The following is a 26,003-nucleotide window of genomic DNA, read 5'->3' as shown; positions in this document are numbered from 1 at the left end:
GAGCACCAGATCAACAGGTCGATGAGACAGTAATACTCACAGTACTGAGCTGAACGATGAAAGGGTGGATGTAAAATGAATTATTGAAAGTAAAACTTTTATCATTTAAAATGTATTACAGAACGTGTAGACGTGCCGTTCGTCACAAAAAGTCTTTTCTTTGATCCTTAAAAGTCGATTCCTGTCGTAACTTTTCAGAATTCTTTTTGACGTTTGGCAATTCACAAAGTACCAAACATTTTTCTTATTATTATACAAATTTACAAATTTTCTCACTTAAGCCTAAACTTTAAAATAATAATTTTAAGCAATATTAAATATAATCCTGACACCTGAACCTGAAAGTTTTAGTTTGATTGCGATGTAATTAATCTAGAATGCCCCGTAACCTATAACCGTACACCTTATAAAGTTATAGTTGCCACATTTAAATTCCTAACTTACGCTTATAGGGAGTTTGTTTCTTCTAGCGTAGTCCTTATTAATTTCGAATAAACCATTCTCTAGGTATCATAAATTTGTACGCGTCAAGTTTTTCTCTATTCTGTTTTCTTATTCAATACTAGATTTTAATAAACAAACACGAATCTAAAAAGATTCTGATTAGATAACTGAACCACGTCAGGTAAACACTATAATGAGTCATAAATCGAATGGTAAACATAAACAAAGTAGAACAGAACAAGCACTCCCAAGAATGTAATGCTCGTTACGTTGCATTGAGTCGCGTCTCTTCAGCCGTCGACATGCAACAGACAACAGTGTGTACGAGTAATCTCATTGTGCATTAACATTCATTCATGATGTTTATTATTAAATTTTAATTTTAAAAAATCAACTCTCTTTATTATAATCGTTTGTCATGCATGTCATACACTTTACTTTTTTTTATTGCTTAGATGGGTGGAAGTGCTCACAGCTCACCCGGTGTTAGGTGGTTACTGGAGCCCATAGACAATAATGACGTAAAGGCGCCAAGTTCTAAGGTCTCAGTATAGTTACAACGGCTGCCCCAGCCTTCAAACCGAAACTCATTACTGCTTCACGGTAGAAATAGGCGGGGTGGTCGTACCTACCCGTGCGGACTCACAAGAAGTCTTACCACCAGTAATTACGCAAATTATAATTTTGCGGGTTTGAGTTTTATTACACGATGTTATTCCTTCACCGTGGAAGTCAATCGTGAACATTTGTTAAGTATATAGGTATTTCATTAGAAAAATTGGTACCCGCCTGCGGGATTCGAAGACCATTACATCGCTATATACGAATGCACCTCACATCTTATCCTTTAAGCCACAACGACTTAATTACTGCACTTAGATACAACAAAATAACGACAATCTATAAAAGAAAAATGAGAAAGTTAAACTTATACTCGTAGTGAAAGTAAAATGGACGGACTTGTCAGCTAAGGCGATCTCTTCCAGTAAACATCTTATAACAGTGCCGCCCTTGGGCTGGACCAACGGTGCTCGTTAAGGTTGCAGGGGATTATTTATTTAACTACAATGTTATTATACAAATACAATATTGAATGAATGAATGATGAATGATTTATTTTTATTTCAGACAACAACAAGTCCATATGTGTATATAAGCTTAAGGGTAGACATTATTTTGTTGAACACCAAGTAAAACGAAGTCACCTTTGATTTCTGATTTAATCAACAATATGTTATCTTAACAATTCACTTTAACACTTGTCCAACCTTAACCAGTACGTACAACAGTCACTGAATCACACAACGTAACAAGGATATAGTAAGTGCACCGGGCAAACGCAGTCCAACGAATGTCCATTGCGAGGCACGTACCGCCTTTTTATACTGGCCGGCGCAGCTGGCTTATTTATGAGTCACTTCTGTTGCACCTGTTGTTTATGAGTCGAACGACACGGCCGGCGCACCTGGCTTGTGTGAGTCACTCCTATTGCACGTGCTAAACAGAAATATCGTTAACGCCGTCATGTACATAGTATCATTGAAACATACTTAAAATTAACAAAACCAATCCAATAAAAAAGATACATTTATTAAAAATAATTATCAGTTGAATACACTTCAAATATTCTATTCAACTGATACTTAATATTGTATTGTTTTAGTACGTAGTTCTGACGTCATGGCAAACGTTATTATTACTAATATTATTACTAACACAGAAAGAGAAAATTAAATGAAAGTGGAACAATGCAAAATGAACCATATTCAAGATCTCAAATGGTGTTGAAAATAGCCTAGTAAATAATATAATTTACTAAAACAACACCGCTTAAAAAAACACGAATTCTTGAAAATCAATCGAGTATTTTTTTAATATGATTTTTTATTGCGGATTTTATCGTGACCAAAATATTTTATCGCTCACTTCGATCAGCAATAGAAGAAACCAAGCTAAAGTGTAAACCGTACTAGCGACAATTCCTAGAAATAACATTAACTTGATAAATTTTTAACAAAAATTTTGGGAACGTGGGCGTCCGTCAGTCGAGCAGAAACATTATCTGGGCTCTCTCTCTGACCTTTTGTGTTAGGAAATATAGTGACCTATTTAGATCAGTTTCCTTGGCTTTAAATGTGACAATCATTATTGCGTACGAAGGATTACGAAGGATTTCTATCAGCTTAAATCATGATAATTTCCAACATTATAAAATTGGAAATATTATATATAGGTATATATTATAACTTTGGTTGAACTACTTACTTTTAATGTTCTTTCTACTTTCAATTTTAGAATTCGGAGATTGAAAATAGATCATACAATTCTCAATTATAAAAAAAATAAAAAATAAACCTACCCTTAAACTGTACAGTTAAACTCATTATATTTCAAGAGGCCTTAATTAATTAATTTAAAGTTATAATGTAGGAAAACAAAGTACATCCTCACAAACTCTTTCTACCCTTCCAGTATGTATGTAATGTATTGCTGCGCTGTCGTAATATTACTCTTGCGGAATTGTCAGAGATTCGTTTAGAACTGCTTCGTATCCGAAGGTTTTGCTTATCTGTATTTATTCCTCGAGTTATTGATATTATTCGAATTTCAGTTTTTGATTTATCCACTGGGTCTCATGTGGATTGTTTGAGTTGTGTGAGTGTTGTGAGTCTAATTTGAGTGTTGAAGCTTTGAATGAAATATTGTTAAGAAGTAGCGCTCTAAGACAATAAGTTATGCTAAATACACCGTAAAACAGCCCGAATTATGTTACGACCTTCAAAATGTTTAAGTCTTCCCTTCGTACTCTGTCTTAAGAAAAACATTTAAGGTTCTTCAGTTACTGTTTACTATTGAGGGCCCCGAACTCTTACAAAAAATGAAATAAGTTGCTTTTCCTAAAATTTCTTATATAAACAATGTGATAAAGTGTGTTAGGAAAATGGAAACGTTAGTGAATATTGATTCCCGCAGGAAAGCAAGCATTGGGCTCGAGAGCTGTGATCGCAGCATTGTATGTCATCTGCGAATGTACTCTATGGTAACAGGGGCCTAGCTGTACAAGACAACGGTCCCGAGCTGCTTTTGTGACGAAGAGTAGGTACAAAGGTCGAGTCGGGCGTCAGAGGTTGTTATCGGTCAGCAGCAGACGTCGCAGAGGCCGGCAAATCTCAGACGGCTTTGTGCTAACGTTAGTCCTTATACCCATTCAATATTTCAAAAGGTAATAGATGTACTCTAAAGTCTAAGCTTAGAATGCAACGCAATTAATAATATTCTAATTTCTATAACTCGCTCATACTTCAACAACGAAAAAGTTAAACTTGTACGCTAGTATTTACTTCACCCTGCAACAGCCCAAGTAAGAGTAATTGTATGTGGTTGACAAAACTTTCATTTTATAAACCACCTACCTACCCACCTTATGGAAAACGATATTGAAGTATTGAACTTTTGAAAGATGAGTTCTCCTTAACAGCTCTGTGAATATGAATAAGGTAATAAGAGTGTCCAGGTAGAGATGTCCCGAGAGCCTCACCGGGAAGGTCGCGTGTTATTGCGCCTCGGGGGCCGGTGCCGCGTCGTAAACCCACAAGTGTGACACTAAACATGGATATTATGTTGCGGTTATGCTTATTGACTTCTCAAAAACATTACATTCAATTTAATATTCAGCTATTTAAATGCTTAGAGACTTTTTCACGTATTCGTCTTCTTGTTTAGGAGCAAGATTCTTAAAATGTCAATACATTTTATAGTCACTCAATAGTGCTTGAAACATGAAGGAATTGTTTGATTGTTTTCTCTTACTACTCTTTGTCTTCTTTTCTAAAAAATTAAAAAGCGGTGGGAACGTATTTATGGTAACTTGCTAAGCTGCGCCTTCATCACACCCTAAGGTAAAACGTTTGGATCACTGCCGGATCTTTATGCAACTTGGTGAATCTAATATTTAATTTGGCCTAACAATAAGGATTTTAGAATCATCATAATTCAGCAAAACTTTGTGCATAAAAGGAGTATTTGTTACTATTGATTTTGATTCATAATATATGTACCGTTTGCAGAATCTGTTGATTGTTAGTCACTTTACCTGTCCGAGAAAGTAAACTCTTTAATATTTCGGTCTGCCCTTCCGGTCTCCTCGTGGTCCTAATGTTAGAGCCTGATGAAACATATTTTATTTTCAACAGACCTAGTCTTACATCTCATCTCTCTCCGTAATATCATGATCCGTAAAGCGGAGCTCTCGTGGATATGCATCTCAGTTCCGTATAAAGTCTTTGCCTGCACTCCAATCAACAAGTTCCACTTTTAACAATAATAGTTTCGACGTGTTTTGGAGTAATCAATTTCTGCATTTTATTTTATTCATAAATCTCATATATGATGATGATTTTATTCTTATAAAATAGTGAATTATTAAAATGTCTGTTATGGAGCAGGTTTTTTTTCACAATAATTGAAAGCTGTTCTAAAATAAATATATTATATTTTTAAAATAATTTACTCAACAAATACAGAAATAACATAGAAATATTGTCAGATTTAAATAAAGGAACTACTTTACTAAATGTAGGTAACCAAGTCAGGAAAAACACCACGACTAATGAAATCTATAAATATTGTTACAAGAAAAGGGCCGCTCGTCACATCAATAACGTAAATCAATATAGCCCCGTAAATACACATTGTAACGCGCTGGGGCTCGGGATAAATAAAACTTCCACTTCCTATAAATTAAACCTCTATTTAACACTTAGTACACTTAAGGAAACTTTACAATTCGCAATTCAGTTCTTCCACTTTGCTTCAGGTGATTCGTTCCGAAACCGCTTCGAGTAGAACCGATTACTAACTGCCTTCGTGTCATCTCTGCAACGCTTTTATACTTGACACGTTAAGTCTACTATTACCGAGAGAACATTCCCGATAAGACGAATAGTTTCGATATGTGTTTCCGCTATTTAATAATAGATGGCGTTACAGCTCTCGAACGTTCTCGACATTACTAGTTCTTATGATATTCGTTTCTGCTATTTGAGGACAGATGGCATTACTCTTATCGGCGTAACAATATTAACACGATTTAAATTATTATTTAGTTCGAGATATTTCAGCGCTACTGCAAGCGCCATGACCGCGAGTAGATCAAACTCCGTGGCTAAAATGCTAGGAACAGATAAGCTCACATTTTACTAGCTTCTAGAGTAGATCGCCTCCTTCACTTAGTGACTAATTATTCCGAACACCGAGTTGGGTTGGAGTCATGGTTGGAGTTAATATACTTCTTAGAGATACATTGAATGATGCCTCATTATGTAAGCGAAGTCACAGATGCTTACTACCTTGCAAAAGGACGATTCAAATTGACATTGTTCCTAGTATGCAGTAGTTATTTTGCCAAGAGGCATTGTTTATGAAAACTTAGGAGAACAACAAAGTAATTAAAATACAATAGCTAACTCACATTTTGTGCTATGTTTATAAATGTTTTCGTGGTCGTCAGTCAGTATTATTGTTGTGGGCATATATTATGCGCCACACGAGTAATGGCCACTTCTCCCTGTAACTATGCCGAGGAACAAATGCTGCAGATACTTACTAAACTAAAGGGATCATCGCATAATAAAATCTAATTTATATCAGCTCCGTTTTTATGGTGGTGGGGTGTCTTGTGAGCCCGCACGGGTATGTAACGCCACCCTATTTTGGCCGTGAAGCAGTAATGCTTTTCGGATTGAAAAGTGGGGTAGCCGGTCGTCGTGGCCTAAAGGATAAGACGTCCGGTGCATACGTGTTGAACGATGCACCAGTGTTCGAATCTCAGGCGGGTCCTAATTTTTCAAATGAAGTACGTACTCACGACTGAGACTTCCATGGTGAAGGAATAACATCGTCTAATAAAAATCAAACCCGCAAAATTATAATTTGCGTAATTACTGGTGGTAGGACCACTTGTGAGTCCGCATGGGTACCATCACCCCGCCTATTTCTGCCGTGAAGCAGTAATGCGTTTCCGCCCGTCCTCCCATCCAAACAATAAAACAAAATATAAATATTGTAAAAAATTCAACTTAGAAATCCAGCTTCAAGATTTGCTGCGGTATTAACGTGGTTGATGTCTATGGGCTCCGGTGACCACTCAATACCAGGTGGAAGGGAACTCCTCCATATATCTCAGCAAAAAAGAGCTCTAACGCGTCATGGGTGAGATACGACCAGACCCTCGTGCAACAATGGCTCGTCATCAGCCCGCACCGGCGCCGCGGCGCACTTCTGCCACATACTAAATTTCAATACCTAATCGGAACACATTTATTTTGCAATACGATGAATATATCATAATTCAATCAAAAATTCGTGTTTTTTGAAATGTTTTAGTGTTACAAGGTTATAGAATATAAGTAAAATGTAAGAAATAATTTCTAGTGGCACTAGCGTTCCAAAGACAACAGCAATAGTGTTAGCAAATATGGTTGTATTTTGTACACAGCATCCTGTTCGCGGACATCTGCGGCTTCACCTCCCTCTCGGACCAGTGCACGGCCGAGGAGCTAGTGCGGCTGCTCAACGAGCTGTTCGCCAGGTTAGTACTGCTCGGTCCTTTGTACCACCTGCCGCCTCTAACTAAACTAAAGCCTGTTAATAATCCTAAACTTTATTCATTGCGAAGTTCTGTTTAATACCTACTACGGCCATATCTTTGTTGAAATGGATTCACTATTACGAATTGCTGCTGTACCATACATTGCTATACGAAATCATACCCCGGCTCGGGTATATTTAGTACCTTGAATAAAAATGATTAGGGTACATTTTATTCAATTAAAGCACTGTCTCTAATATACATATTATATATAAACCGCTTCATAGGCAAATATAGACCAAGACAGAACGCTTCGACAATCGATGTTTTTATTAATTTATGATGATATGGATTATATGTATATACCTATTTTAGTGTGAACATTTTTTGCTGGTATACCTAACTATGATGATATTATAATATTATTATACTAGGTAGGTATACAATTATGCATCTGACATGATACTGTGCGCCGGCCAGGTTCGACCGGCTGGCGGCGGAGCACCACTGCCTGCGCATCAAGCTGCTCGGCGACTGCTACTACTGCGTGTCCGGGCTGCCCGAGGCGCGCGACGACCACGCCAAGTGCTGCGTCGAGATGGGACTCGACATGATCGACGCCATTGCGTGAGTGACCCCCCCCATCCCTACCCCCCGCCGCGCCCTCGGACCCGCCGCACGGGACACTGAGCGAGCGGCGCGCGTGTGCGTGTGCAGGCTGGTGCGCGAGGTGATGGCGGTGAACGTGAACATGCGCGTCGGCATCCACACCGGCCGCGTGCACTGCGTCGTGCTCGGCCTCCGCAAGTGGCAGTTCGACGTGTGGTCCAACGACGTCACCCTCGCCAACTACATGGAGAGCGGAGGAGTGGCCGGGTCAGTACAACCAACCCAGCCCAATCAACCACCACTGTTTTACTCCTAATATAAACGTTTGGCTAACAAGCCACAAATAATTACTTTAAAACTAACTATTTTAACAATGTCAAAATATTTGCTAAACAAGTCATTTTAGGTATGTACGTCTCGTACAAGAAAACTAGCGGTCACTTGTGGTCGGCGACCGCGGCAGAGACGTACACGCGATCATCGCTCAACCACAATAAGACATCTTGTAAAACAAACTGCATCTGAAGATATTCTGTATAGTTCTTCCTCTATACAGAAGGGTCTCTCTGTATAACCTCAATAAATAATCCACTGCGTTTATTCTGACTTACTCCATGGTGCAATAGTTAAAGCTTCCAACTGTTGCGCCGAAGGTCGTGGGTTCGACGATATCCACATCGAGAAAAACTCATATTCGTTTTGTTAGCTCTTTGTTTGGGTGTTTATTATCTGTATATGTATATATGTATATATGTATTTAAGCGCATAAAAACATGGATATCAGTCTCTAGTATCCATAACATGTGTGCGATTTGTTTCCCAACTATGTTTAATTTATTATTTATTTTTGATAGAATATTAATGTCATAGATACAAGGGCTGCACTAAAAGTATCGGGAATGGAATATTTCCACTGTTCCTGTCATATTAAAATATTTTTAATTGAAAACTCCTTGGTTTTAAAAATCGAATATTTATTTATTTAAAAAAAGATTCTCGGTCTTGTCACGAGGTTTTGTCAAACTTGTTTAGTCGTTGAGAAAATGGAATTGACTCGAGAAAATTCAAGAGCGATGATTTATTATGACTTTCGAAGTGGTTTAACACAAAAACAGTGTGTTGACCGGATGATTTCTGCATTTGGTGATGACGCCCCATCCAAAACCACAATTTATCGCTGGTTTGCTGAGTTTCAACGTGGACGTGTCAAGCTCAGTGATGATCCCCGTCAAGGTCGTCCAAAAACTGCAGTCACCCAAGAAAACGTTGATGCTGTGCGTAAGCTGATTGAGGAAGATCGACATGTGACATACCGCGAAATTCAGGCAACTTTAGACATTGGCATGAGTCAAATACAAATAATCTTGCATGAACAATTAGGTGTAAAAAAGTTGTTTTCCCGATGGATACCGCATTCGCTCTGTGAAGAGCAAAAAGCGGCTCGCGTTACTTGGTGCGTCAGAACTCTCGAAAGATTCCACGCAGGATCCTCAAATGCTGTATACAACATTGTATCAGGTGACGAATCCTGGATATACGCGTACGAACCCGAAACAAAAAACCAGTCACGAGTTTGGGTGTTCGAAAATGAGTTAAAGCCAACAAAAATTGTTCGTTCACGGAGTGTTGCAAAAAAAATGGTGGCCACGTTTGTCTCCAAAACCGGCCATGTTACGACTATTCCTCTTGAGGGACAAAGAACGGTTAATGCAGAATGGTATGCTAGCATTTGTTTGCCACAGGTCGTTTCTGAACTCCGTAAAGAAAACTGCAACCGCCGCATCATCCTCCATCACGACAATGCGAGTTCTCACACCGCGCACAGAACAAAAGAGTTTTTAGAGCAAGAAAACATAGAATTATTAGACCATCCGCCGTACAGCCCCGACCTAAGCCCTAATGATTTCTATACTTTCCCTAAAATAAAGAAAAAATTGCGTGGACAGAGATTTTCATCACCCGAAGAAGCTGTGGACGCCTACATAACGGCCATTTTGGAGACCCCAACTTCCGAATGGAATGGTTGCTTCAATGATTGGTTCCATCGTATGGAAAAATGTGTCAAATTTCGCGGAGAATACTTCGAAAAGCAATAAATACATTTTTAAATAGTAATGTTGTCTCACTTTGTTAATTCCCGAAATTTTCAGTGCCGCCTATGTACAAGGCAAATATTAGCAGAGTTCACATCTACAACAGAACAAACACCAAAAACAGTCAATCTCGTTTTATCATCTGGATAGTATTTTGGTAGCAATTAGCAGGCACTCCAATAGGTATCGACTGTTTGTTGTGCTCGCGGTGCTCTGTGATCGCTTCTGAATCGAGTCCATTATATTATCATTGACTTTGTCGGGGTTCAAATAACGACCAGACGTTATTCTAGTCAATAATATAATTTTGTGTGTGTGTGTGCGTGTTAGCCGCGTGCACATCACGAAGGAGACGCTCTGTTGCCTCGGCGACGACTACAAGGTGGAGCCGGGACATGGCGGCTATCGGAACGCATACCTCAAGGACCACAACATCGAGACCTACCTCATCGTGCCTGACGACACCAGCCGAGTGGTGAGACTGACTCTCTCTCTCTTAGTCTCGTCACGTCACCAGTACTACCACCACACATACAAACAACACGCATAGCGTACCCCGAACGTGAAGTCTGACTCACAGGACAGTAATACTAAACTCTATGTACGTACATACATATGTATACAACCTATAACACGTTCCTTCTTTATTTGTTTTTAAATATTGATGTCATATTTGTTAGGATCTGACTATAACTTGTACATATACTCTTAATGGTGATGTAGAGATCGTTAGAAGGTGGTTGTGACGTGTAGTGGTGTGTGCAGGACAAGAAGCCGCAGCACTCGTTCGCTGTGAACGGGAACGTGTCGAAGGAGATGCGCGTCATGGGACACGGCTCGCAGCACGGCAAGCACTCCTCCAAGTCAGTACCGCCCGCCGCGATACGCCATCTTCACGCATCGCACACTTGCACCATACTCAGCATATGTATAACCATTCCGCTCTAAAAAGTGTCTGTCCTGTGCACTGGAGTATTTTAAGATGGAGCGCTCCGGGCCTATTAGCTTGTTCGGTGATATATTTATTACCGAACACCTTTGTCAGCATAAGGCCTAGGCCACACTACGGTTTTTTTCGGGACCGCTGTAACCGCGAAACCGCTTAAGACGCACACACTACAATTATTAACCGCGAATTCGCCCGCTATTTTCACAGTTTGAAGATGGATAAATTTCAAAAGAGCAGTATGTAGTGTTGCTCTGGTACTAAGAAATAGAAAAAAAGATAAGGAAAATTTCACAAATGTTGGGTCCATCCACTTACTAGCAGTAGATTTGAGAAAGGTTTCTTTCATAAGAAATATCAAAATTTAAGAAAACCCCTAGAGAGTTTATTCAATTACTATCGGATGCTAGTAGCCAATTTCATGGAACAAAATTTCGCAAATGTATTTGAAATTTCAAGAAACCGCCCGCGGTCGCGCTAAGTGCGTGCACAGATACCTAGTTCTGTGGATTATAAATTTTGTTGCGGTTTGTTTCCGCGACAATTTTGTAACATTTCGCGGTTTAAAAATCAGTCGCGGGAAAGAACCGCAAGTGCGGCCGCTTGTATTCGTTTTCGTTTTTCATAAACTCACACGATCAACAACCGCGTCACCCGGGTGCATTCATAACATTAACATTTAATTGATTTACTTTATATTTTAACAATGAACATTTTTAAGCAACACAATCTTTAAATAACAAATTCGCATCGCACCCTACATGACTTTTAAATTTTTAGGCCTTTAATTATAAATTCAAATACGTTTTATTAGGAGCTGATAATTAATGAAAATACTAAAATCTATGAACCTTATAATTAACCAACTTTTGTTAATTAGTGATATTAGTTTTTTTTATTTTTATTTGACTTCAAGTGAAGTTGAAGTCAAAATAAAATTGAGCTCGGGGAGGTGCGGCCGCCCCGAACCATGGCTCTCTTGGTCCCAGGGTATATCCGCCCACGGTCCTGAAGCCAGGTACAATCAGAACTGTTTGCGCATTATAAATGTTTAAACTTTGAACTGTCCGTCCCACAACAAACTGGTGTGAGGCGAGCGAGCGCGCCCTCTGTGTATAACTTTCATTTACAGGACTACAGGAGCCGCTTCAAATATTCAGTTACGTGAACATACTTTACGATATTTTGTATCCACCGAGTGTGTTCTGTGTCCTTGATTCGTTTGATCAGAACGAGACTTTAGCATTGACATGCACTAAAATATGGTAACGTGTACATCTAAACTGTCATGTTTTCCTGCACAGCTGCTGCTATAGAGCGTCGAAGTAATTAGTTGATTCCATAATGATATATGCGAGTGGTGGGACAGGATGGGCGCGGACGCGGGCGCCGACAACAAGAAGCCCGAGGACGAAGTTAACGAGTACCTGATGAAGGCGATCGACGCGCGCTCCATCGACCGCCTGCGCGCCGAGCACTGCCGCCCCTTCACGCTCACCTTCCGCGACGCCCACCTCGAGAGGAAGGTACGTGGTCGCCTCCGATACCACATTACAACACATAACACACTGAACACAGCGGGAAGCTCTGAAAAGCCTTCTGTAAAACAAATCTAAAGCTAAAGCTAAAAGACAGTTTGGTTACGACGAGCGAGCGTAACGCGGCGCACCCTGTAAAGGGGCTTTATTCAAATCTGACGGATTTAAAAGTTAACAGCAAAGCTCTTGCGGACACATCGCGATAACTACACGCTGGGTCATTCAAATGTTGTACATACCTATAGAAAGTTCTTGCCTTGTTATAAGCTAATCTATTCTATCCGACTATTGGGCATTGAACACGATATCTATATTTATTGTTTTAAAAATCTGTTGCAATACAAAACTTTGCTTTTTTTATTACTTTTTTATTATTATATACAGAATATTATAGAACAAAACACTTAAGCTATTTTGAGTTTGCGCGCGAAGCGAAGTGAAATACAGTCCCCTGGTTGAGCGCACCTCGTCAACTACTTACTGTCATATAATGAGATTAGCGTCTGTAGCGGAACTCTTCCTCAAAGAGAGTACATTTATCCGACCTTGCACTGGTTCGTTAAATTGTTGCGTTCATTTTGGATCTTTTAATTAAAATAATTTCTAAAGAACTGTTCAATTTTTCAAATCCACGATAAACTGTAAATCTTCTAGGTTCATAATGATCTTAGGCCTTACAGCCCAGGGCGGGTCTCAGCCTGGTCCAGTAAGTCTCTCCAGACTGCCCTGTTTAGGGCTTTCTCCTTCCAGTTCCTGACACCAATAGCTTTGAGGTCGTGCTCTACGCCATCTAACCATCGGAGTTTGCCTGCCACGACTTCTGCGGCCTTCTGGGTTGTCATATAGTAGTTGTCTTGGCATTCTGGTTTCCGCCATTCAAACTATATGTCCTGCCCATCGTAGGTGTCCAATATTTATAGTTTTTATGATATTATGTTCTTTGTAAATATCATACAATGAATATCCGTCTTAGAGTCTTACGCTCGAACACAAGTAGACGGTTCTCATCCTTTTTGCTGAGTACCCATGTCTCTGAGCCATAAATAAGAATGAGTCTCAGTAGGGGTTTATAAATCTTCTAGAATAAATTATGTTAAATTACTGTTCACTACCCAACTCGGGCCCAGTTTGCTGGCTGATCTTTGATTTGACTCTGATCCGAACACTACCAAACTCCACAGAGTAACCCGCTAGGAAATGTGAAAATATCCTAAGGAAATCATCCAAATCAGGTCAATCCTATCGGAATCTACAGAGAATATATGCAAATACACACATTGGCCATTACCCACTATGTATAAAGTCTATAATTTGCATTACAATTTAATGATGAAAAGCAGTTCGAGCACTCAGTGTTGCAACCGAGACAATATCACAGTGACATTATTAAATCAGCGTCACAGATCAAATGTGGAATCGGCATACACGAAACTCCGAGTTCGACTTTTCTTTTAAATAAAAACGCTTGCTTTTAATTAAGTAGCTTTAAGGCGGTTCATACGTATATAATTAAGAACTTAATATCTGAACGAAAGCTGCTTTGGACCTCTGGGCTTTGTAGAGAAATTAATATTAGTAATTAATTGTGTTTCGAGGATTTCAGCACAGATTGTGGACCGAAAACCCTCGCGAACTTACAGGTTCATGAATAAAATAATCTGGATATCTGAACATCACGCATACTCGTACTTTGTCAATGGTTGTTCAGTACATACTCATTTCTAATAGTCGAGATAAATAAAAGTCCGAATTACTATCTGCTCGTAGAAGTGTCTTGTACAAAAGAACATACCAAGTTAAGTAAGATATGTAATAGAAGCGAGGTGCAGGCTCAGAGGGCATGTATGTTGTGCGTGTGTGGTGTGTGTGACCGTGTGTGCGCTGTGCAGTACACGGCGGAGCGCGACCGCATGCTGAAGGTGTACTTCTCGTGCTCGCTGGTCGTGTACACCGCCGTGCTCATCGTGCAGCTGCTCGCCTTCAACATGTGAGTCCCACTGCCAGTACTTACATTACTTAGTACAATCACGATCCATTCAAATATCAAAATGAACCACAGTTATTATGCAAACTGTTATCAGTAGTGGCTTATTGCGGTGCTTGAAGAAGCAAATGTAGCACTGTGTACGAGTAGTAGCAAAATGATAAAACAAAACCCGATAATTATCGCCCGATCAATATCCTTCTGTCAGCAAACTATACGAGCATTTACTTTTCAAACACCTCAGAGACTGTGTGAGTTCCGTTCTAAACGTTCTTGCGTTCTACTTGAAAAGGTCTTCGAACCACCAGTTTTACTTCCATGCCAAAAGGGTGAGGATAACAACTAAGCTAATACCACTACTACTACTACTATACTATTACGAATGAATGATACGGAAGGATCTTGCTGCGGAATCTCGTGGATTGTTGGACTACATTATAAATACAATTGTTATTCTGGGACAAACTAGGGCCGTGTTTACATTCACGGTTCACTATAAATGTCATCTAAATTGATATCATATACACAAAAAATTACTCAGTCTTACGTTGCATGCGCGGTAATCAGTCAACCTTCCTTCATTTGCCACTAGAAGCGCTGTTCCAACTGCATACAAATTTGAGTTAACTTTTACGTGATCGAGAACGTTAGAAAACTCGCACTAAGCATATTGTTAAGTGTCTTATACGACTAGGATCACTATCGAGTAATTTTATATTTTGTTTAGGACTCCGATTGGCATCGCGACCATGATCCTGTGCGGAATTATTGTTGTATCTGTTACGTACTTGATTTTCGCCATTGACTTGAAGGTAATCAATTTAAAATCATAATTTTCAACAACAATTACTTTAAATATAATTTGTTTACTTTATGATGATTTGAAAGACAAGACATAATGAATATTACATGTTGTAATAGTTCGCTGGTGGCAAGTTGAAGAGGATATCGAAACGCGTGCACAACAACCGCACTCTCGCTCAGCTGATGTCGTTCATCGTGGTCGGCGCGGTCATCCTGCAGATACAGGTCGTCATGGTGAGTTGTACTCGTAGTCTCGGAGTGTGCTACTGTCTACTGTCTACTGTGTACTGTGTACTATGTATACAATGTACTACCGACCGCTACACAGGTGCAAGAGGTGCTCGGCGTCACCAACAACACGAACGTCCCGTCGTACGAGAACAGCGGCGGCAACTGTCCCTACGACATGAACGAGGTGAGCGATGCGTGCGTGTGCGTGCGTGTGTGCGTGTGTGCGCTGCGCGTTGTATTCACTTAATATGAGACAGCACACTCTTGTATGGAACAGCATTACTTGCAAGTGACCCTGATGGCGATGTTCCTGTGCGCGGTGCACCAGATACTGATCACGATGGTGAAGGTGCTCCTGCTGCTGGTCGTGTGCGTCACGTACGTGGCGGTCACCACGCAGGAACATCTCTATTACCGGAACCATTTCTACGACTATCAGTAAGTGTCACGCACAGACTCGTTGACAACTCACTCATAACTCACTCCGCTTTCGTAAACTGACGCGGCTCTTGGTACATTGTTTTTGTATCTCGCTTATAGCTCGAAGCTCTGAACATTATTTTTAACTAGTAAAAGCGAGTTAAGAGCTTTTTACAATTCTCCTTGCTCACGACAGTTCACCGGGTCTGTGAGTTTGTCGTTTCGCACGCTTACCCGTCGACTGGCCTAATTCAAACAGATATTTTTGCGCAATCACAAAATGTACAATAATAATGTTTTTACAATGGAAATTTTACAAAGGAAAGTTACCTTTTACAGATTACAGCTTTGTGAAAAACACTATGTAAATGGAATTATTAGTGCAAAAATAGTTGATAACCAAACAAAGTATAGAAAATTAAAAAAAAAGAATATTTTTATTGGATAACATTTGTATTTCATAGGTTTAAAAATTATGTTTACGCGTTCCATCCCTCCATTTAGTATAAAATTCAAATTGTTCTGATCGCACAAATTATAATTTGTAATTTATTAAATATGATGTCCTGATGTCCTGATGCTTATGTTTGTAAACTACAACACACTGACCACGTAGTGTCATCTGGTTACCGGAGCTCATAGATATTATGCGTAGCCATCGCAGTTTTGAAATATGATGGTCAAAGTCTCAATTGTGTAGTTTGAAGACTGTCCCGCCCTTTAAACCGGAACGCGTGGGTCAGGATAGTGGTATTTTTGTAGCTTACAATAGGCCCTAACATTGGTAAAGTAAGTAAGTAAAAACTAGACGACATTAAAATAAAATAAATTTGTGTATTTGATCAAGTAACTTTTATCTTAACCCATAATTGGTCAGTCTCATACTACTGTTATGAAAAGTGCGAGTTGTATTGTAAATGATCGTGAAGGCACCGGTGCGGCCTGGACTGGAATCAGCAGTGGACCAACATCGCCATAGCGCTGGGCGCCACCGTCGCGCTGCTGCTGCACTCGCAACAAACAGAGAGCACCTACAGACTCGACTTCATCTGGAAGCTGCAGGCCAATGGTAAAGATGTGCACGATTCATACTGGCAATCACAATTTATATATTAAAAGGCTTTAGTATAGTTCTTAGTCCAGTATTTTTTTGGGATTTCTACTTCTAGATTATAAATTGGAACGTAAGTTTTTTTTTTCCCTAAAATGGTTGTATTTACATTTTAATGGGTTTTTAAACGTTTAATTTGAAAAATTGATATTTCAAATGTCTGATATAATGGTGTTTGATTGAGCAGAAGAGAAAGAGGACATGGAGCACCTGCAGGCGTACAACCGCAAGCTGCTGGCCAACATCCTGCCCGAGCACGTCGCGCAGCACTTCCTCTGCAGCGACAAGAACATCGACGTAAGGACCGACCCCCGCCCGCGCTCACCCCGCGCACCGACCTCGCGCGACACACCCCCCACTCACCCGACCCCCGTCCGTTCCGACAGCAATTCGACGCGCAGGAGCTCTACCACGAGCAGTGCGACTCCGTCTGCGTCATGTTCGCCTCCATCCCGAACTTCTCCGAGTTCTACGTGGAGCTGGAGGGGAACAACGAGGGCGTCGAGTGTCTCCGCCTCCTCAACGAGATCATCGCAGACTTCGACGAGATCCTCGCCGAGGAGCCGTTCAAGTACATCGAGAAAATTAAGAGCACCGGAGCTACATACATGGCTGCTTCAGGTCGATATCGGAGTCCGGCTCACGTTCCGAAACAATACTTAATTGTTATGAGTTTGTTGCGCAAAGAGATGAGTGTCGTTCGTTGACTGCAGGCCTCACCAACTCCACTCAGGACCTGGTCGGGTACCGGCACGTGACCGCCATGGCGGACTACGCGCTGCGTCTCCGCGAGCAGCTGCAATACGTCAACGAACATTCGTTCAACTGCTTCCGCATCCGGATAGGTAAGAGTTGTTCACCGAGCGATGCGACGGCCTCCTCCGCGAACTGTACTCTGCGCGTGCGCGTCGAGCCCGGCGGAGCACTCATCGTCCGGCGTGTGCCCGCAGGCATCAACATCGGGCCCGTGGTGGCGGGGGTGATCGGCGCCCGCAAGCCGCAGTACGACATCTGGGGCAACGCTGTGAACGTCGCCTCCAGGATGGACTCCACCGGACTGCTGGATCACATTCAGGTACCATGTCTCGTTCCGCATTCTACTCTAGCTGGGCGACTGGACGCGGCCGCCGTAATGGCCGAGCTATTGATTGTATTGTTGCGTTGAACTGCACCGAGCCGCTCTGCGATTGTGGTACCACAATGATCCGATGCTCCCCGCTGCGTAACCTGTACCTGTACCTGTGTGTGTGCAATGTTGAGCAGTGTTGAGCAGTGTTGAGCAGTGTTGAGGCGAGCGAGGCCGCGGAGCCGTGAGTGTAGCGAGCAGCGGTGTACTTGTGCAGGTGACGCAGGAAGTGTACGACATCCTGTCGGCGCGCGGGTACAAGCTTCGTTGCCGCGGCACAGTCGACGTCAAAGGCAAAGGGAACATGGTCACGTACTTCCTCGAGGGAGTCGGCGACTCCATCCCCGACGACATATACAATGTGAGTACCAAACATCATTTCTCGATGAAAATGAAACTCATCTGGCTCCAATTTACTTACTTCTAAATTAATCATATTTATTATTTTTATTATACGATGTACCTATTTGCAATATTGCTAAACATTAAAAAAAAATCGGAAACTCATACCATTTACATAATATCTACAGAATAATATATGAACACAACTATTCGTGTTTCAGTTCTTAAGTTTATTTGTTTCAATAAAACTAAAAAGGAATGAACAAAAACATGAACCGACCAGTTCAATTGCCGTAATGAAAAATTTCGTCTACCCTTAGTTAGTGACCTCGTCATGCAAAATAATGAAATGTGTTCAAAAGTTTGAGTCGCTGTCAAGTTGAGGTCGGGTAAGGCGCGTGTGAGTGTTCTCTCTGCGCCCTAGTAGCGGGGAACTATTAATTTTAATAATAACTGAAACATTACGACCGCCTTTCTAATAATTGACAAACTGCACCGCGAGTGCCAAACGTGAGCATCTCTGAACAAAAATTACACTACTTACATACTTCTTTCTGCTACTCATTATTACGTACCTACTTGATTACGGAGGGATTCATATTATTTTAAATATAAAACGTTCCAGAATCCCATTCCATCAACATCAAGCGAGGGCGCCGTGCCTCCCCGTCCTGAACACCGCCCTCTGGACACTCTGTCGGAGGCACACACCGATGAGGACGGCGGCCCCTCTCCGAGAGCTTCCATCCCTATGGGTACCGCCACTATACGCTTTACAATCGAGCAGACCTCTATCAATTTAATGAATATTTGTTGTGAAACTATTAATGTTGAAATTAAATGAACTCTGCAGTGAATACTCGTAAAAGATTATGTGGTGACGTTGCAGAGGTTGCAGAGAGCGAGACGGCGTCGTCGTCGGCCCGCGTGGCGTCCCGTTCCCGCGAGAGTGTGAGCAGCGCGGCGAGCGCGGTGCGGGAGCGAGTGCGCCGACGACTGCAGCGCCCTCTCTCTCTCGCGGACGACGACGCCTTCCCCAGCCTCATCTCACTCGTTAACGCTAAGGCTTACTCCGCCGACTTCGACTCGGCCTTCCGCCACGAAGAAACTCTACGCGAGAGGCCCTCGCAGCCCCGCACCAGCAAGGCGACCAGTCTCGCCGACTTCATCTTCAAGAGGAGGCCCAACAAGTCGCAATTGAACGCTGTCCACGTCATCGAGAACCCGATGAATGCCATGGACGACTTCGACTCGAACTGCTCCGCGACCACTACATTCTCTCCCGTCTAAATACTTCACTCCACACGTACATTTTATCTACCATCGCACCCGGGAAACATTTAAATATATATATATATATATATATATATATATATATATATATATATATATATATATATATATATATATATATATATATATATATATATATATATATATATATATATATATCAATTTCTCAAGTAAGAGGAATATCCTGGGATAAACGTATTATTTGGACATGATAATTTAACATGTTCATTAGGTTTAGTCTAGATTCTGTAAAGTCTTGTCCGAGACCGACAAGACTCGCTCTGGTGGCGCAGCGCCAGCCTCGCGCCCCGGACTTACCTACGAATTTATTGATATTAGATATTGTCACTTGTGCAACTAGAAACTGTTCACATGCCCTATTAGAGTCTAGAAGTTAGTTAGGTCGAATGTTGCTGCCTCAGTCGAGAGCTCGTGATGTCGGAGTCGGCGCCGCTGCATTTATTATGTTAAGTTTAGTTTCTATGCATTATACATATTATATTTGTTGAAGTCCTCTTGTGGTTAACTTTTCGAAGGTCTTCGATTCCCTAAATTGATAATCGCGGTCGTGGTCGCGAAGACGCGCGCTCGGAGCGCTGGCTACTTGCTCTAAACAATACTATCGGCTCGCGTTAACATTATATTTAATGTACTGTATGTATTACCGGAGTAGTAGTCGGCTATGAAAAGCGGGTCCCATGCGTCGTGCGTCGTGCGTCGTGCGTCGTGCGCGCCCTGCTGCAGTATCGCTGTCCGCACAGACACGTGCTCGAACACGTGCGCGTCGCCGCTTAGCGTCCCGTGCCGCATTCACATCCGCCCCTCGAGTGGCTGAAGTCACGACTAAAGCACAATAAATTCAATATCAATATTTACGTGTTAGAGTCACTGACGTTACGTGAAGTAATAATAGAATTAAACATTTGTATAGAATATAAATGAACATATTATTATTATGTACATAATACTTTAATTTAGATGGTTAATTGTTGATGAGGTGACATAATAAGTGACATAAGTATTAAGTACTCTGGATAGTTTTGAAGCCATAACAACAATCTCAAGGTTAGAGTAGGGAGTGACAATGTCTGTTAGTGCACGAGAGCGCTGCACACTTAGGCTAGTACATTAAAAAGGAAGAAGGCGTTTCTCTTGTTAGATTTAATCAATATCTCAGTAGATATTTAGAATATTTTTTTCCAACAGTACGCAAATTGTACTTTCCTCTCACGCTCATCTGCAGGAACTACTGCACCCTGCACCCTGCACCCTAGACCCTAGATCCTACAACACTTTGTGAATCAATTCCGTGCCGTTCTCTTCTTAGTAGGAATTCATACGATATTCAGTAATCGTCTCTCAAGGTGGCAAGTGAGAGAGCCACTTCCCCGTCACAGACACAGTCAGTGCCCACCATTGACGCTAGTTTGTCTACTACGAGTATAAGAGAGCTTCGTGTCTAACGAGCCCCGCTCCGAGCTTGTCCTCGTTCGTTTAACTGAACTCACCTGATGATGATGATCTGCAGTCCCTCGGAGCGCTCACTATACTTTGGGATGCATTATTTAGAAGCTAAATTATTTCTAGCTACTTCCACTTTCTTTCAGTCTACCGCCAGCTAGGATTCAACTGCTTCACTTTCAGAAATGAGCGCTCTAATCTTAGAATAATATTGATAGTATTAAACAATTGTAACCAGTATTAGTATTAACATTGTTGTATTATTGTATGCATTAGATACAAAAAAAGGATAAAATAAATGAAAAAAAAAATCAAGTAGAATAGAACTAGTTAGAAGTGAAGAAGAAGATTAGAATGGAGAACTATGAATGTAGGTTTTTTTTTCCTACCTATTTGCTGGTAACCTAGGGGGCTATTCTAGCTACGTGCGGACTGCTAGGTGAGTTCACGGGCTCAACCTAAGAGAATTTGCTAACACTAGCCCTAGCAAGAGCAGTGCTTCACAGAATCTACCATTGGATCGGAAAAATGACCTACTGAGAAGATTCGGGCGAGAAACTCAGTGGACTAATATAAGTATTGATGGGTGTTGTGTAAAGAGTACCCCTTTTGCTCGCGAACCCGAGAACTTTACAGCACAGACGAGTCGACGGGAACTAACACACTAAGAAAGGAACAGAGAAAGAGAGAGGGGGGGGAGAAAGAGAGGGGGAGAGAGAGAGGGGGAGAGGGGGGGGAGAGAGAAAGAGAGAGGCTAGGTTAGATAACTGTTACTTAACACTGTCATAGGTTAGCTAACGTTTCCGTTTGACTGTGATGTCTATTATTTTTATTAGTTTTGTAATATACCTAATTGTAATATTGATTATTTTGATCGCTCAGAAGCATAGAGTAGATTGTTTGTTAAAAAGGTCGGGATTCTCGTAATATTTGTTTTAACTTAGCATAGGTACATAATTAGGTTATACGTGTCGTTCGTCGTTCGACAAGGCACGGCGACGGACGCACCTGTGGTGGCGCGGACACGTCTAGGACGGCCTGGCTCACCGCTCGGGCGGACCCACCCGCCCTCTTGCTCCTCCACAGTGCTCGTGTCATGTAAACACGTTCTCTTCTATCACTGTATACACATATACATACTATAGTTGTATATTTAACTTCATAATCTTTAATCTTAAATTACCAACAGTCTATAACTTTCAACTTTACATTAGTAAGCTCATTTCAAATATCTACTACTTTCCAGATTGTAAATTGTGTCAAAATTACTCAAAATAAGTAATAAATAAAAGATACACGTAATAAATGATTAAAATGTAATTAGTGACGTTTTAAAATCAACTACCTATGAATTATTATGTTTCTCTGAAACTTTTCAATCTGGATTGAACGCGTCGTTTAGTGTTCGCCATTCGTATCCTAGGAACTACTCCGCAGCCGCATCGGTTGCTACGATACATGCCCGCCCCTGTCTGTCCGGTGTATTATTACAATTTCCTCGAATATATTGTTCTAGTGGATGTGCCCTTGCCGTGTCCCTATTTACAAAATAATGTGACGGATCTTGTACATTAATGTAATACTTTTCAAGTTGTATTCATGACACTTCACACTTGCGTACGATAACAAAACAAAATGATTGTTATCGCTTGTTACTGTATATATAATACTGGTGTCGTATAGCCGCGAGGTATGCGCGAGAGTCTGCCCTAACGAGCTGCCAGCGCGCCGCGTTACCTGTTGGCTGTTGTTGGCGAATGAATCTCCATACAAACTTTGTATATTATCAAACAACAGTCGGTTCTACCTCTTGGTCAGCGTACCTTGTACAATCGTAGTGTTAAAACGTGTAGGTATTCGATGTCGTTTGTAATTGTTATGCTCGGTTAGTCGTACATATTAGTAGTGGGGTCTGCGTAGGTACTTGGCGCAGCTAATCTTTACGAATTGTTATTAAATTGTGCATTACGTATGTTCGTTTATTAAAGTTTATAAAATACAAAATGTAAATCATCCAACCGTAGTTTGTGACCAGCTGCTCGACCCCGAATCGTATCGCCTCATTTACTATGCGTACTCGTACTGCGTAATGTTATCCAAGCACCTTTATAACTATTCCGCTTTGTTTATAAAATAGTTAAAATCTTTATATTTATGTGAGACTGGAGACAAAGACGGATCGATGGGATTCAGGAATAACTCGTTAAATATTTGCCGGAAATTGTACGTCTCTTATTCGCAATATGAATGATTTACAATGAAAGCTTGCGCATCTTGCCGCAGCATGTTGGGTCGTGTCTCAAGGACACTAACCGACCGAATGTCGATTGTCGAGCAACAGCATCCATAGGACCGAAGAAGGCAGCCAGATATCGTTCTGTCTTTGTCTCAGATACTAACAATAAGTAAACGTTGACAACTTAATACTATGATTAACATTAAGAATAATGTAGGTATACTGTAGGGAATTCAATGTTCGCAATAATTATATCATTATATGTTAGTTAATGTAGCGGGCACGATGGATACACACGCAGAACATTCTGTAATGCGGTATCGTATTCTAGTAAGAGAAGAGAAAGGTGATTTGCGTGTGGCGCCATCTGCTTTACTTTCAACGGTACTAATAATAAGAGTCGCCCGGACTCGAGTGATGTTGCTAGTATACACTGAACCGTACGTACGAACGAACGTACGTGCTAAATAATATAACAAATAATTTGTGGCGGGCAGCCATCATACAACACAGGATATTTGAAATTCAAAATTCAAGTCCCGAACAACAACATTCGGTCTGTCGGTCTACCGAGCAATATCATCCGCTCAGCGAAAGATCTTCCGTTCCTCGTATAGGTACCCCAATTAATTCAATAACACCTATAGATATATCAATGCAAAAAAATAAATGTACGTTTTGCATTGTTCTGAACCCGACTATGTCTTTGGTTTCACATCTCTATATCTCAATGATCTTACGGGGAGTCGCCGTCAGCCCAAGACTCAGGTATGGTCCGGATTCCATTATGGATGGTTGGACCATAATATTGTGATCTACTATTCTACTTTTTAAGAAAAGCTTTTAATGGAACTTTATGATTGTACGCACTGTGCTTTATTTAATAATAAACATAAAATTAAAATTAATTTTAAATCTCAATTTAAATAATCATAATAAATATTTCGAGGCTCGGAAAAAGTTACCGGTCCAGAGTTTCACAATATGACTTTACATCAATGTAATATATATAAATAATATGTATAAATATAAAATAATGGTGATAAGAAAAAACAAAAAAAAAACCAATAAAATATAGTCAATTACAGTAATGGAATAATAGTAATGTACAATAACCTACATTTTTAGAATGTGTAAACAAGTATGGCACGCAATTATGGCATTACAATTAATTAATATCTTCAAACCATTTGTGTATTCAAAAGACACGCTTTTAAATATGCTTCAAAAGAATTTAGAGATAGAGCTCCTGGTGCCGGATAGGTGGAGGAATGTTGTTCCAACATTTCGAAGCCAAGTAACGAAAGCAAATAGAAAATACAAAACAGTTCCATGCGTCTAAGTTACCTAAGTCTTCCCCTCAATTGGTCGGTTTGTTTTTACGTATTTTGAATTAAGTCACTATAATCCAACTCGAGTTTTTATTTGGGCATTGATTATTTTTCGAACATCAGTTAAGACACTAAAGAAAATAGCGTAACGAACAGAAAAAAAAAATCTTGAGATATCATTCGCTTCGAATTTCGCTTTATGGGCGACCCCAAATCATCGGTCACAACAAATAAATAACACGTCTAAATTATAATTCATTAAGCGAGGCATAAACTATTTTACAAAATTGAAGTTGTTTGCAATTATTATACATTCCATATTATTCAAATTAACTCAGGCAAATACAAAACTGGGCATATTGTATATTACCTATACGTCGTCTAAACTCGATGTAATTATAATTATTTTACGATAGTGTCATTAATAAGTAATATAATTAAACAGATCACTTAACCCATTGTGTATGATCAGTAATATACATGCATCGTCCCACGAGTCCGGGCCAATGAAGGACCAAATCCGTGACTGAATTCTTGAGTTGGTTCCAAGCAATGAATAGTTGTACCGTGCTTCACTCTCTGCACTCGTCGCCGCCGCGGCGCCACGATCACTACACTACTACACGAGAATAATGAAATAGCACTGAAGTCTGAATAGTTCGTTGTTGAGACGTGAGTGCAGCTGCAGCACCCGTCACGTCGGAGTGCATCATGTACTCGTGCACGTCATCTCTAATACACTCGCAACTAACTATAATGTAGGAGCCGTGGAGTTCGTACATATGTCTACCGAACTATGTCGAACAATTATTATATTAACAGTTGATTTGATAAAATAACATGTTTAACTTAATCTCGTAACATGCATGATTCGTGCAGTTTGAACGAAGCACACAGACTAGTTTACCCCACAGTGGTATTTATCTTATTAATATTATTGAACAATTAAAAAGCGGGATCTCGGCACGAGTGTAGAGTTCCGAAGCGCTCCCATCTTAGTTATAGGTTTAGTGTGTTCTCGCCGTTATGAATGGTGAGACGGTCTTAGAGACATCCGCGTCGAAGAATTTAGTCACGCTAATGGACTTGCTCTGCAGGAGGCTTACGTCTTTCGATTTTACTAAGCGGTACCTGTAGATATTTAGTACACAACTTCGTATAACGCTCTGTCTTTTTGTAATAAATTGTGTTGTAGTGTTACATACTGTTTTATTATAGGCCCTTCACCCCAAATATTTCCTCATAAGCATTCGACAAAGATTGGCACAACGGTTTGATTTTAAAAATTTTTAACATGGGCGTGGCGGACGGTCTCGTGGTCATCATACGTGATTTCTTGTCGAACCGATCTTTTCGATATCGAGTCGAGGGAACCCGCTACTCACCGCGACCGCACACGGCTGGAGTACCGCAGGGCCCCGGCCTCTCGCCGCTTCTATTAAAAT

At 40.7% G+C, this 26,003-nt stretch overlaps 1 protein-coding gene across 2 annotated transcripts in view; it reads left to right on the top strand.

The window, feature by feature from the left end:
* LOC101739615 (adenylate cyclase type 6) overlaps nucleotides 1-25,758 on the top strand; it is a 203,776-nt gene extending 178,018 nt beyond the window's left edge. For both annotated transcript variants that reach the window (XM_021352310.3, XM_021352309.3), the window contains exons 13-31: nucleotides 6,941-7,033; nucleotides 7,514-7,660; nucleotides 7,751-7,909; nucleotides 10,066-10,210; nucleotides 10,501-10,598; nucleotides 12,051-12,207; nucleotides 14,109-14,206; nucleotides 14,931-15,015; nucleotides 15,125-15,241; nucleotides 15,336-15,422; nucleotides 15,516-15,676; nucleotides 16,588-16,727; nucleotides 16,957-17,066; nucleotides 17,156-17,390; nucleotides 17,483-17,614; nucleotides 17,720-17,844; nucleotides 18,113-18,256; nucleotides 18,863-18,992; nucleotides 19,127-25,758. In XM_021352310.3, the coding sequence (XP_021207985.2) occupies nucleotides 6,941-7,033; nucleotides 7,514-7,660; nucleotides 7,751-7,909; nucleotides 10,066-10,210; nucleotides 10,501-10,598; nucleotides 12,051-12,207; nucleotides 14,109-14,206; nucleotides 14,931-15,015; nucleotides 15,125-15,241; nucleotides 15,336-15,422; nucleotides 15,516-15,676; nucleotides 16,588-16,727; nucleotides 16,957-17,066; nucleotides 17,156-17,390; nucleotides 17,483-17,614; nucleotides 17,720-17,844; nucleotides 18,113-18,256; nucleotides 18,863-18,992; nucleotides 19,127-19,527 (2,764 nt within the window). In that variant the 3' untranslated portion in view covers nucleotides 19,528-25,758. The remainder of the gene's footprint in view (nucleotides 1-6,940; nucleotides 7,034-7,513; nucleotides 7,661-7,750; nucleotides 7,910-10,065; nucleotides 10,211-10,500; nucleotides 10,599-12,050; nucleotides 12,208-14,108; nucleotides 14,207-14,930; nucleotides 15,016-15,124; nucleotides 15,242-15,335; nucleotides 15,423-15,515; nucleotides 15,677-16,587; nucleotides 16,728-16,956; nucleotides 17,067-17,155; nucleotides 17,391-17,482; nucleotides 17,615-17,719; nucleotides 17,845-18,112; nucleotides 18,257-18,862; nucleotides 18,993-19,126) is intronic.
* The last annotated feature ends 245 nt before the right edge of the window (nucleotides 25,759-26,003 follow it).

The sequence above is a fragment of the Bombyx mori genome, chromosome 1 (assembly GCF_030269925.1).
Source record: "Bombyx mori chromosome 1, ASM3026992v2".
Classification (NCBI taxonomy): domain Eukaryota; kingdom Metazoa; phylum Arthropoda; class Insecta; order Lepidoptera; family Bombycidae; genus Bombyx; species Bombyx mori.
The sequence above is the reverse complement of the archived record's forward strand: the minus strand, read 5'-3'. Positions and strand labels throughout refer to the sequence as shown.